Genomic DNA, 13,072 nt, shown 5'->3' with positions numbered 1-13,072 from the left:
CTATAATTACTAAGAATGTGCCTACACCCTTTGTTGAAAATAAGGGTGTCAGATTTCCACTTCCCAATCCTCTGGCACCTTCCCAATATCTAGGCAAGATTGGAATATTATGGTAAGCCCTTCAGCTACCTCCACACTCACTTCCCTTAGCAACCTGGGATGCAAGCCACCCAGACCAGGCAACTTAGCCACTTTAAGCTTAGCCAACCATTCCAGTGCATCCTACCTATCAATTTTCACCCCATCCATTACCTCTACAGATATTTTGTCGGCATCCTCTTCCTTAGTAAACACTGATATTAATTAAAAACAGAAACTGCTAGAAAAACTCAGCAGGCCTGGCAGCATCTGTGGAGCGAGAAAGAGTTTTGAGGCCATATGATTCTTCTTCAGATATTAAGTATTCTTGGCTTGCCCGGCACCTCTAAGCACATATTACCTTCTTTGCTTCTACAAGGCGTCATCCCATCTCATACTACCTGCTTACAATTTGAATGCCAATAGAAGATTTTGGGGTTCCCCTTTATGTTAACTACCATTCTATTGCCATAGTCTCTCTTTGCCAGTTGTATTTTCCTCTTCATACCCCCTCAAATTCATGTAACTGACCTGGTTCTCACTTTAAGAATTCACCTGACATGCATCATATAACCTCCTTATTTTTTTCTTCTCATTCTCAATCTCCCTCATCCAAGGAGCCCTGACTTTGGTTCCCTTAACTTTAACCTATGTTGGAATGTACCTAGCTATTTTTTATTAATTCATGGGGTGTGTTGCTGGCTAGGCCAGCATTTATTGCTTATCCCTAATTGTACCTAAAACAACCCCCCCCCACCCCCTTAAAAATCATCTATTGTTTTGTTACAGTTTTTTCTATTTGTCTTTGGTTCCATTTTACCCTGGCTAGATTCTCTCTTATCACATTGAAGTTAGCCCTCTTTCGATTTAGAGGTTCTACTTTTGATTATTCCTGCTTCCTCCATTGCTAATCTAAACCTTCTGATACAATGATCACTCTTACCCAAGTGTTTCCCCCACAGGGACTTGATCCACTTGCTCACCTTATTCCCCAGCACCAGATCCAGCAATAATAATAATAATAATATGTCTCCTTCCTAGCTTGACTGAGAACATTCTGGTTAAGGAAATCCTCCTAAATATGCATCAGAAACTCTTCCCGCTCCTTACCCATTATTTACCCAAATACTGTTGGGATGTTACAGTAAAGTCCCTCAATATCACCACTCTCGAGTTTTTGCACACCCCTCTGATTTCCTTGCAGATTTGCTCCTCTTTCTCTCACTATTTTGAGGCATGTAGAATATCCCCAGTTAGTGTGATAATCCCCATTTTTTGCTTCTCAACTCTAACCAAATGGATTTTGTCTTTGATGCCTCCAGGACACCCTCTTTCCAACACTACAATGTCTTCTCTAATCAGTACTGCCACCCCAACTTTTTTCCTTCCTTGTCTTTTCTGAACACCTTGTATCCTTGAATATTAAGTGCCCACTCCTTACTCTTTTTAAGCCTTGTGTCTGGTATTGCTACTACATCATATTTCCCACTTGGCTATTTGTGCTCGCAATTCACCAGCCCTATTCACCACACTTCGTGTGTTTTATATAAATGCATTGTAAACCTGTCTTTGTATTCTTCATAATCCTTTTTAATCTGCTGTTATCTAATATGGTACTACTTCCTTCTATAGTACCATTCAAAACTCTCACTTCTTTATGCACCACATTCCTCATTTCTAGTTCTATATGTTGGATCCCATCCCTCTGCCAATTTAGTTTAAACCCTCCCCAACCACACTAGTGAACCTTCCCGTGAGCATATTGGTCCCACTCCCTGTTGAGGGGTAACCCATCCTTTTTGAATAGGCACCTCCTGTGACAGAATTCATCCCAATGCCCCAAGCATCTGGATCCTCTTTCCTGCACCACATCTTAAGCCAGGCGTTGATTCGCCCTATCTGTTTAATCTCACTAGCACAAGGCACTGGAAGTAACATGGCGATTACGACCCCTGAGGTCCTACATTTAGTTCATAGTTCCTGAACATTTGCCCTTAGGGTCTCGATACCTGTCCTGTCAATGGTACCAACGTATACACAACTTCTAGCTTATTCTCTTTCCCTTGCAGAATATTCTGCACCCTCTCTGTGATATCCTTTACCCTGGCACCAGAGGGGCAACATACCATAACGACTCTCAATGATGGTTACAAAATGCCTGTCCCCTCAACTGCGGAAACTTTTAAAACTCATTCTACTCTTTGATGTTTCCCTTTGTGCATTCCTTTTCCCAGTATTGCCTTGGGCTGGACTGCACTACTTCAAAGTGTCGTCATTCCCAGCTGTTTAAAATGTTGAGTATCGGTTTTAGAGTGGCACACACCGTGAAGACACCGCTACTCCCTGCCTCTTCCTCCTCTTCCATGGATGGCTGCCAATTAACTGCCCTGAACTCAAACTGCCTGTGGGGTGACTCTCTCCTGGAATGTACGATCCAGGAAACACTCATCCTGTTCCAGGAAACACCACAGTGACTCTAGCTGCCCCTCTTTCTTGGAAATCCTGAACTTGAGCTCAAACAGCTGGAAATACTTCCTGCATGCGTGGTCCACAAGACACCTGAAGTGTCCTGAAGTTCCCACATGGCTCAGGAATTGCAAGCGACAGATTTCAGCACCCATTTGTGATCTAAATAATCTCTATCCCCTCTTTAGGAATCTAGTTAGCAGCTTGTTTAATCTACTTATTTTAACTAGTGCCTCTAGACCTGCTCTGTGCTGTTCACTTACTTAAATATTGCTGACAAAAAGATGCATTTGTCGAAGCTTTTCGTCTTGCACTCATCAGGACAATTCACAAGAAAATACCAATGTCAAGGAAACAACATATTTATACTGTGTGAGAAGAGAGTGCCAATTGGTTGTCATGTGGACTTTGCTTGGTAGAGGCATTGCCATGGAGAATGCACCAGTTGACGGTGATTGAGTTAACTGCCAAACATTGTTTGAAATTTAAACCAAGCAGCTTGACTCTAGTCAAGATATTGCCCTGGGGAATGAACCAGCGAATAGCTGTTACCTGTTTGGTTTAGCTGAAACAGGTGCAATGTGTACATGTTCTTCTGTCTGCAAAAAATAGGGCCCTGTGTAAATGCGCCACACTACGAACCCAACTGTCAATCAGAAATTGGTGTCAGCATACCTTTTAGCACAGAGGATCAGTTAGCAAATGTTGCATTCTCCATAGCAACATCTCCACCAGTCAGAGTCCACTTGCCAACCAATCAGCACTCTCTTCTCATGCAGTTATTGTTGCTCATATGTTGTTTCCTTCAACAAAAAATGTCTCTCTTTTCAGCAATACTTAAGTTTTGTACTACCAAACAACTAATTCACTAACTGTTGTATTTGTCCTGATTGAAATTTTTAATTCCCAGCTCCTAGTTAAATGAGTGTCCTAGTTTAGAGAAAAAAAGAGAAATACTCACTAGCCAATCATTTAGCTACTTTCCTCTGACATCAAGCTTTGTTAATTTTTTCTCTCTTTTCAAGCATGCTTGCTCTGGCTCCTGCTGACTTTCTGCCACTGCTTTTAACTGTGGGTTCTCTGACCGTTTTCACTCAGGCTCACTCTGACCCCTGCTGATTTTCCGCTGCCAATTTTAACTGTGGATCTCCACAGTTCTCTTGTTCTCTGTTCTCTTTCAGGCTCACTCTGGTGCCTGCTGACTCCTGACCACCTTGGGCCTCTGACATTGTTCTCCCTCACAAAAACAGAATTACCTGGAAAAACTCAGCAGGTCTGGCCGCATCGGCGGAGAAGAAAAGAGTTGACGTTTCGAGTCCTCATGACCCTTCGGAGGACTCGAAACGTCAACTCTTCTCCGCCGATGCTGCCAGACCTGCTGAGTTTTTCCAGGTAATTCTGTTTTTGTTTTGGATTTCCAGCATCCGCAGTTTTTTTGTTTTTATTTTGTTCTCCCTCATGCTTGCTCATTTACCTAATCTTCACCTTTCTCTGTCTCTCTTTAATTCTCTTTTGTACCTGATATTTGCATTACCTTCACCTATTGTTATTCGCCCTTGTTCTCAGTTCTTCCTCTATTTCTTTTTTAATTCCTAAACCTCATTGGTTAAGGAGTTGCACTGTTTGTCCCATTGTTCACTAAGTTTCCTAATGTCCCTGTTGCCCTCACCACACTGTTATGAGCTTGTACTTGAAGCAACTTTGTGAACAAGAAAATTTAAAACCTTTATATGCACAAGTGACACAAGATGCCCTGCTCAAGCAAAATCTGGCCTTTAGATGATTTGTTTCTAACATTGTTTTTATTACATTTCTGGGTGTCCATGTGTTAACGTTTCAGCATAAGAAGCTTAATGATCAACATTATTTTTGTTGTGGGTTCTATCCAGTGCAGAATTAACAGATCCAATGTATGTAATCTATGGTTTTTCCTCAAGGAAAACAAAATTCGACAGATCAGACAGTTCCATTTCCATGGCTGGCCTGAGGTGGGGATTCCTGCTGATGGGAAAGGAATGATCAACCTGATTGCAGCAGTTCAGAAACAGCAGCAGCAGTCAGGAAACCACCCAATCACAGTGCATTGCAGGTAAGCCACAAACTACTTAACAGTGCGCTGCAGGCAGCATTTTTCCATCAAATAACAAGAGCTTTTGCAATTATGTTAAAAATTGTAGGTGTGTTCCTGAATACTAAAGTGCAAGATTTAGTAATATTTGAATTTGTTTTGTTTTTCTATAATTGATGGACAAATAGTTTATTTCCACATTCTAACTTAGTATTTTTGAAGTTGAATTTTGTAAGGAAACAAAGCCTCTTTATAGGAAACATCAAAATTTAGGGGGGAGGAGAAAAGCTGAGTGAAGATGGATTGGGGGTGCTTTTCCTCAGAAAGGGAGTAAGTGGGATTAGTGGATGGAGGATTAAAGTGACAGTGGACCAGGGGGCTACATGAGTAAATCAAAGACAAAAGGTGTTTGGGAGATGATGGAAGTAAGGAGGTGGTAGGGAAACACAAATGAATGGAGGAATGAGAAAAGAGGTGCTTACAGGCATTGCTTCACATGCAGCCTACAGCCATTGCCATAGCCATATCCCTTTCCTAACAGTTATTGCCATCTCCCTCCCTAACAGTACTGTACCTACATCACATGGACTGCAATGGTTCAAGAAGGTGGCTCACCACCACCTCCTTGAGCGCAGTTAGGGATGGGCAACAAATGGTATCCTAACCAGTGACGCCCACGTCTCATGAATAAAATTTTAAAGAAAAGCCCATCACATGTCACCTGAAAGAAGTGAAACAGATAGAGAAATGGAAGAGGGTAGAGAGAGAAGCAAGCAGAAGTCAAGAGGAGAGAACCAGAGAGGAGACATAGACACAGCAATAAGACAAACAGAAATCACAAATAAGAGGGAACATAATTTCTGATTTATGTGTGAAATGCCACAAGTGTTTGACACATGGTTGCTATCTCTTGGAGATGCACAGTGTTTCAGGAGTGTGCTCTGCACTTGCAGTAGGGTTAGAATGCAGGGCCAATTGGACCAGGGTTTGCAGAGTAATTCAATCCCTATTTTAAAGTCATATATTGTGTCCTTATTTTTCTGTTGTGAATTTCTACATCTGCATTTAAAATATACTCTGACATGTGCTTACAGTGCTGGTGCTGGAAGGACAGGTACATTCTGCGCTCTGAGTACTGTCCTGGAAAGAGTAAAAGCTGAGGGCATCCTGGATGTGTTTCAGACCGTAAAGAGTCTACGGCTACAGAGGCCACATATGGTCCAGACACTGGTAAGTACTGTGAACTAAACATGGGTATTTTTAGTGCTGGTTGATTCAGTCTGAGACTCTTAAAGATAAGTCTAAAACATTTTAGTAGCCAAGTCTGTATTAAATAGCAGAAATTATAGGTTTAGGTTTTTGTGCTGGCATAATCACTTTTCATTAGGGCCAAGTTAAAAGAACTCTTATCTTATAACTAGCTTTCATTAATACCTTATGACCACTTTTGGTGTTCATTTAACATGGCCACTTTCCCTCTAAGTATTAAGCAACTACATGCAGTTCCACATATCTGTGCTGCACAATATGGCAAATGTTATTGCAAATTTAAAGCCAACCTTGATTACAATGAGCAAGTATTTCTATCTGCAAGTCAAATTAAATTGAAACACACACAAGCCAATTATACTTTTGAATATTTTTATTGCTGCTACCTTTCAGTTATTGTACTGTAGCAACACTTAGAGCAGTTGGATTGTTGGATTCAAGAGTTAACTTAAGATCTTGCTTAAGAAAGGAAAGAAAGATTTTTCACCTATAGGATGGGATTTTATCAACCCTCGGCTGGCAGGAACAAAGGCAAAGGGTCAGCTCCCCGACACAGTTCTGACGCCAAGGAAATTCCCCAGAGGCAGGAATGGCTGTGCCTCAGCTGCCCGTTGAACAAAGGAGGATAACCAATGTGAATACTTAAATGCCCAAATAAGGGCGATTTTCCCAATAACTGGCATTTTGTCAGCTGCAGAGGAGTTTTGCACTGCATAACGAGGCAGCCAGCTGCATGGAGGTGGCTTCCCAGGGAGGCATCGGAGCTGGAGACTCTTTGGCCTAAGGAGGGGAATTCTCTGGGGCCTGCCTGTTTGAGCCATTAAAAAAATGCATGTGCCTCATGATTGGGCTGGCAGCGTGGAAGACCTGCCTGCCATCCTCAACTGGCTACTTCCACAATTTGCTGGCTTTTAATTGCCTGCTTCTGAAAATATCACAGAGGAGGTCCTTATTTCCATCCAAGTAGACCGGCAAACCAGAAAACACCCTAATGATGGAATCTTCACCACTTTGGCAAAATCTTGCCTATAGTGTCTTAAGTCTCCCAGACTCATCTTAAAACGATTCATGTACAATTGAAGTGCAGTGACTAATGTTATTTAAGTGAATGGGACAGCTATTTTGTTCAGAGCAGTATCCAACAAATAGCACTGAAATGATTGACTAGTCAATCTATTTTTGTTAATCATGGCAGTTGAGGCAAATATTTGTTGGACCATCTAGCAAATTCCCTGCTCTTCAAGGAATACTACAGGGTTTTTAATATTTAGCTGAAACTCTAGACCTAGCAGATTACACCTTGGTTTCGTATCCCATCTGAAGAACAGACTCTGACGAGACTGCATTCTATCAGTACTTTGTATGTAATGTGCCTAAAGCTGCAAGCTGTGGCCCTGTACAAATTTATCAATTTCACTATGCACTTATATTATATTCCCCTAATTATAAAGCCCATATTAGGTTTTTTTTTACATTGTTTTATCTACTTGCATTCACATTTTCAAGGAATTATGCATTTAAACCCTTGAGTCATTCTTCAACTGGGATCCTTCAGTGTCTTTTCATTGAGCGTATTCACCCATTTCTTCCAAAAAACGTTAAGTTGCACTTCTCCACTTGAATTTGTGCCTCCCGAATGCCTGTCCAGTGCACTAACCCTGCTCATGCCCTGTTTAAGTCTTTTACTATCCTCTTTGCCAGTTGCCTCTACTTTTCTGCCTTTAATTAATTTTGATAACCTGCTGCCTGTGCCCAAACCAAATCATCTATATATCGAGAGAACAAAAATAGATCCACAACTGACAGTACGTCAATTGCAAACCTTTACCAATTGAAGGAATCCTAACACTATGTTCATTGTTCTTCAACCAGTTTTTTATTCATAATTCTTCTCTTCCTCATTTAGAATACGCCCAATCTTTTTGTAGCAAGGCTTGTGTGAGAGACACTTTATCAAACGCATTAAGTTAAGGAATAAAAGAATTCTATTACTTATTGAGAATAAGACTCTGTTTCTTTGGAAATCGTCACGTTGCCTAAGTTCCCTCATCTCTTTCAAAAAGTCTTTCTGAACTATGCATTTATTGTAATTGAAAGGCTTTTGAGCCTCCGTTATTCCAAACTAGGCATAAGTGTGCACAAAGAGAGATTTAGGCTGATTTTTTTTTTTGAAGGAACATGCTTTCCCCTCTCCACCCCCATTAATGGAGAAGCACAAATCTTCACTTTCCTACCTCCCTATATCAATAGAGCTGAGAACTTAATATTTTAATTCACTCATGGGATGTGGGTGTCACTGGCTAGGCCAGCATTTATTGCCCATCACTAATTTCCCTTGAAAAGGTAGTGGTGAGCTGCCTTCTAGGTACATCCACAGTACTGTTAGGGAGTTCCAGGATTTTCATCCAGGAATATAATGAATTCTGTAACATAACTAATAAACTCAGGGTTAGCATAGCACAGATCTGCTCCATTTTCATGTTTTGCTTGAGACTAATGGGTTTTTTTTATAACTGAGATGCCTAATATTTTGGTGCAGTTGAAATGCCTTTAAACTATAACTGGAACTTATAAATTTTATTTTCTTCTGCAGGAACAGTATGAATTCTGCTACAAAGTCGTGCAAGAGTACATTGATGCATTTTCGGATTATGCTAACTTCAAGTGAAAAATGCCTTCGTAATATTTTGTAATCTATTTGTTAATATACCCAAACCTGTGTACATATCTTATTGGTTTTAGAGATTGGTACCATAGACTTCATATTAGCTAGAGATTTTATATGTAGCAGATGTTTAGCATATTAGCCTCATTTCAGCAGTTTTATTGTAGGCAGATGTTCAGATTGATGTTGATCAAATTTATTTAGTAACTGCTTGGAAGGGTATTCATTGAATTCGAATGGGTAGAGCAGAATAAAAGAGTAAAGCCTTACGACCACAAAATCTGTGGCTTTATCGATTGATGCCCTTGAATCGAATTCATCATTGCCAATTCTTTGTTTTATTTCAACTTTGATAAATAATCAACCTTCAAGTCATTAATTGATTAGTGCCATTTAGACATGATACCTTTTCACTTGGACCATTCTCTTTCTCAGGCAATTAACAAGTTTGTAATTGTACACTTTATATTTTCAATGTCGTGCCATTTTATTTGTCATATTTGAGGTAGAAGCAGTACTTTCCACTATTGAGATGTGTAGAAAGGCAAAAGCGCCAGAAACGCTTATCTATGCTACTATATTGTAGAAATGCAGACCTGTAAAGGGGGTACAATAAGAAAATACTGCTTTTAAAAAAAGCTTTTTGTTTTTGCAAGCCTACACAGGCTGAACTAAAAAGTACTGGATATACTATCTGCATTATTTTTCACATTTCCCAAAATCTGCAATGTTCTGGTTCTTTACAAGACTTTGGTCTTTTAAAATTAACACATCTCTAAACGTTTCCTTTTTTCCTGTATTAAAAATAGATGGAACTTGTTATAAAGTTCTATACAAGTTAAAAGATGTGTGGGCTTTGAGTATTAAGTTTGGAAATACAGTCTTGATAGGACAATATAAAAGAATACTCTTTAACCATAGCTATTGTGTACTGTACATATGAGCTGCAATTTGAAGGGTATTGAATTATTTGTTATCTATGTTCTTAAAGTTTTTTTGTTTGAGCTTCTGTCTCAATAAGTTTTAAAAAAAAGTAATTGAATAATCTGGACGTTTCTAAAATGTGAAAGGCTTGCCTAGGATTTACCATCATTTTCCTTTAGACACAACTGCCTCACTTTCCAACTTTTACCCCGTCAACACAGCCTTTGTGCAAAGGTAGAGCTTAATATTAGTGGCTTGCACAGGGGAAAATGACCAATTAAATTAAGTGACTCATATGTATTGTTTGTGTGTCTAATTTGGACCAAAAATTTATTCAGATTACGTGGCTTAAGAAATAGCTTCAAGTTTTAAAATTGATCATTTAAAAAAAACTAGCTGATAAATGTAAATGTCTTTGATTTATCATTCGCTCCTAACAATTATATTTTTTCTTAATGTACAAATAACTGCAGTTTCTTAACCTGTATTTATTTTTTTATGATGAGAAAATTTAGTGGATTTTTTTAAGTTTATTTTTAAGTTCATCTTTTAGTAGTTTAGGAGCACTCATTGACAGGTAAATTGAGGTGAAGCAAAGTTGGGTCAGTATTTGGATAACGTAGCATACACCAGCTTGTACAATGACCATATGACATATGGTGCATAGTCCCATTAAGTTATTTGAGTTTTTGCTCATGCCATATTTGGAAAAACATGACACAGCTGTTTACCAAGTTCTCTATAGTGCATTCAGTAGATAGGCTATGGTAATTTATATGTTGAATGGATTTAATGTCAGCTTCCTACCTTCAGTAATTCTGCTATCACTGACCGCACTAGTGTAAATAGATATTGACTGAAACCCTGACTCTTAAAACTTTGGTATTTTGGGACAATGGCTAAGCTAAAGCTATAATCGGAATAAATGTGCTCATTACAAAAAAGATGTTCATTTGTTTCTTTATTTTGTTTTTATTTTGAGTGAACTGATTCATACAAACTGAAAAACTATGTCAGTTTTATTTGGCAGTTATTGTGTATGTTTTTGACCACTCACAGGCATATTGTGTAGGGTTAAGACTTGATGAATCAAGGCTGCTTTTCCACACCTTTACCAGTTTTCTATTCATGCTTTTAAAATCGACCAATTTATATCAAACATAAAACACTTGGATTCGTATCCATTGGCACTAAATTAATTTTTGAACAAAGTATCAAAATTCAAACTGAAGATGCTCAATACTTCCCTGCTCACATATTCTATTAGGATATTTGGAAACCAGCTAATATTTGGGAAGCTTACCTATATAAAATAATATTTTATCTCCTTAAAAGTAGTTTGTCAGCACCGACTGGGCAGGGAGTCATCCAACTGAAGGTGGCTGCCCCAAATTCAGCTAAGCTCATTGGCCAGCATCACAATATTAAATGTCAGCTACCTAGAACTGCTACAGTTTTGCAGTCTATGAATAGTTTTTCTGCTGAAGGAAAATATATATCATGGCTTGAGCCAGGATTTCAAGTCTCTATTTTGATCCATAGAATAATTCAGTGGAATTACTTGCATTGTGTTTTCTGTGAGCATGCTGAGATGCTAGAGTTGCTTTTTTATTTAATTACCAGTTAACTGCAAAGCTTTTTGAATAGAAGTTCTGGAACTGTTCTACTTTGTAAGGTCTCAGTGGTAATTTGCATAAACCAAAGGAGAATATGCATCTTTGTTTGAGTGCTTTTTAATTCTCAGGATATGGGCAACACTAGGAATTTGCCCTAGAAGGTGGTGGTAGGTCTGCAGTCCCATGTGATGGAAGTATTCACTTATAACAATACAAAAGGTAAAATGTTCCACGATTTTGACTCAGCAATGATGAAGGGACAGTGATGCATGCCCAAATTAGGGTGGTGTGGAACTGATTTTTTTCTTATTCATTCACGGGATGTGGGCTTTGCTGGCTGGGCTACTATTTATTGCCCATCCCTAGTTTCTTTGAGAAGGTAGTGGCGAGCTGCCTTCTTGAACCGCTGCAGTCCATGTGGTGTAGGTACACCCACAATGCTGTTAGGAAGGGAATTTCAGGATTTTGACCCAGCGACAGTGAAGAAACGGCGATATATTTCCAAGTCAGGGTGGTGAGTGACTTGGAGGGGAACTTCCAGGTGGTAGAGTTCCCATCTATCTACTGTCCTTGTCCTTCTAGATGGTAGTGGTCGTGATTTTGGAAGATGCTGTCAAAGGAGCCTGGGTGAATTCCTGCACTGCGTCTTGCAGATGGTACATACTGCTGCTATTGTCCGTCAGTGGTGGAGGGAGTGAATGTTTGTGAATGTGGTGCCAATCAAGTGGCTCCTTTGTCCTGGATGGTGTCAAGTTTCTTGAGTGTTGTGGGAGCTGCACTCATCCAGGCAAGTGGGGAGTATTCCATCACACTCCTGATTTGTGCCTTGTGGATGGTGGACAGGCTTTGGGGAGTCAGGACATGAGTTACTCCTCACTGGACTCCTAGCCTCTGACCTGCTCTTGTAGGCACAGTATTTATGTGGATAGTCCAGTTCAGTTTCTGGTCAATGGTAGCCCCTTCCAGAATGTTGATAGTGGGGGATTCAGTGATGGTAATGCTATTGAATGTCATGGGGCAATAGTTAGATTCTCTCTTGTTGGAGATGGTCATTACTGGCACTTGTGTGATGCAAATGTTACTTGCCACTTGTCAGCCCAAGCCTGGATATTGTCCAAGTCTTGCTGCATTTGGACACAGACTGCTTCAGTGTCTGAGGAGTTGTGAATGGTGCTGAAGATTGTGTAATCATCAGCGAACATCCCCACTTTTGACCTTATGATGGAAGGAAGGTCATTGATGCAGCTGAAGATGGTTGGGCTGAGGACACTACCCTGAGGATCACCTGCAGCAATGTCCTGGAGCTGAGATGATTGACCTCCAACAACCACAACCATCTTCCAATCAGTGGATAGTTTTCCACCTGATTACCATTGACTCCAGTTTTGCTTGGTGTCCTTGATGTCACACTTGGTCAAATGCAGTCACTCTCACCTCACCTTTTGAGTTCAGCTCTGTTGTCGATGTTTGAACCAAGATTGTTTTGAGGTCAGGAGCTGAGTTGCCTTGGCAGAGCCCAAACTGGTTGTCAGTGAGCAGGTTATTGCTAAGCAAGTGCTGCTTGATACCACTGTTGATGACCCCTTCCATTACTTTACTAATGATCGAGAGTAGGCTGATGGAGCGATAATTGGCCAATTTGGATTTGTCCTGCTTTTTGTGTACATGACACACCTGGGAAATTTTCCATGTAGCCAGGTAGATGCCAGTGTTGTAGCTATACTGGAACAGCACGGCAAATTCTGGAACACAAGTCTTCAGTACTCTTGCCAGAATATTGTCAGGGCCCATAACCTTTGCAGTATCCAGTGCCTTCAGCCTTCTCTTGATATCACGTGGAGTGAATTGAATTGGCTGAAGGCTGGCATCTATGATGCTGGGAAACTCTGGAGGAGGCCGATATAGATCATCCACTCGGCAGTTCTGCTGAAGATTGTATCTTTTGCACTAATGTACTGGGCTCCTCCATCATTGAGGATGTGGTTA

At 40.1% G+C, this 13,072-nt stretch overlaps 1 protein-coding gene across 3 annotated transcripts in view; it reads left to right on the top strand.

Moving 5' to 3' along the window:
* Positions 1 to 10,414, top strand: part of ptpra (protein tyrosine phosphatase receptor type A) — a 316,897-nt gene extending 306,483 nt beyond the window's left edge. For all 3 annotated transcript variants that reach the window (XM_041187767.1, XM_041187775.1, XM_041187757.1), the window contains 3 exons: positions 4,482 to 4,633; positions 5,707 to 5,842; positions 8,475 to 10,414. In XM_041187767.1, the coding sequence (XP_041043701.1) occupies positions 4,482 to 4,633; positions 5,707 to 5,842; positions 8,475 to 8,549 (363 nt within the window). In that variant the 3' untranslated portion in view covers positions 8,550 to 10,414. The remainder of the gene's footprint in view (positions 1 to 4,481; positions 4,634 to 5,706; positions 5,843 to 8,474) is intronic.
* Positions 10,415 to 13,072: the final 2,658 nt, after the last annotated feature.

This window comes from Carcharodon carcharias, chromosome 1 (assembly GCF_017639515.1).
Source record: "Carcharodon carcharias isolate sCarCar2 chromosome 1, sCarCar2.pri, whole genome shotgun sequence".
Taxonomy (NCBI): Eukaryota; Metazoa; Chordata; class Chondrichthyes; order Lamniformes; family Lamnidae; genus Carcharodon; species Carcharodon carcharias.
The sequence above is the reverse complement of the archived record's forward strand: the minus strand, read 5'-3'. Positions and strand labels throughout refer to the sequence as shown.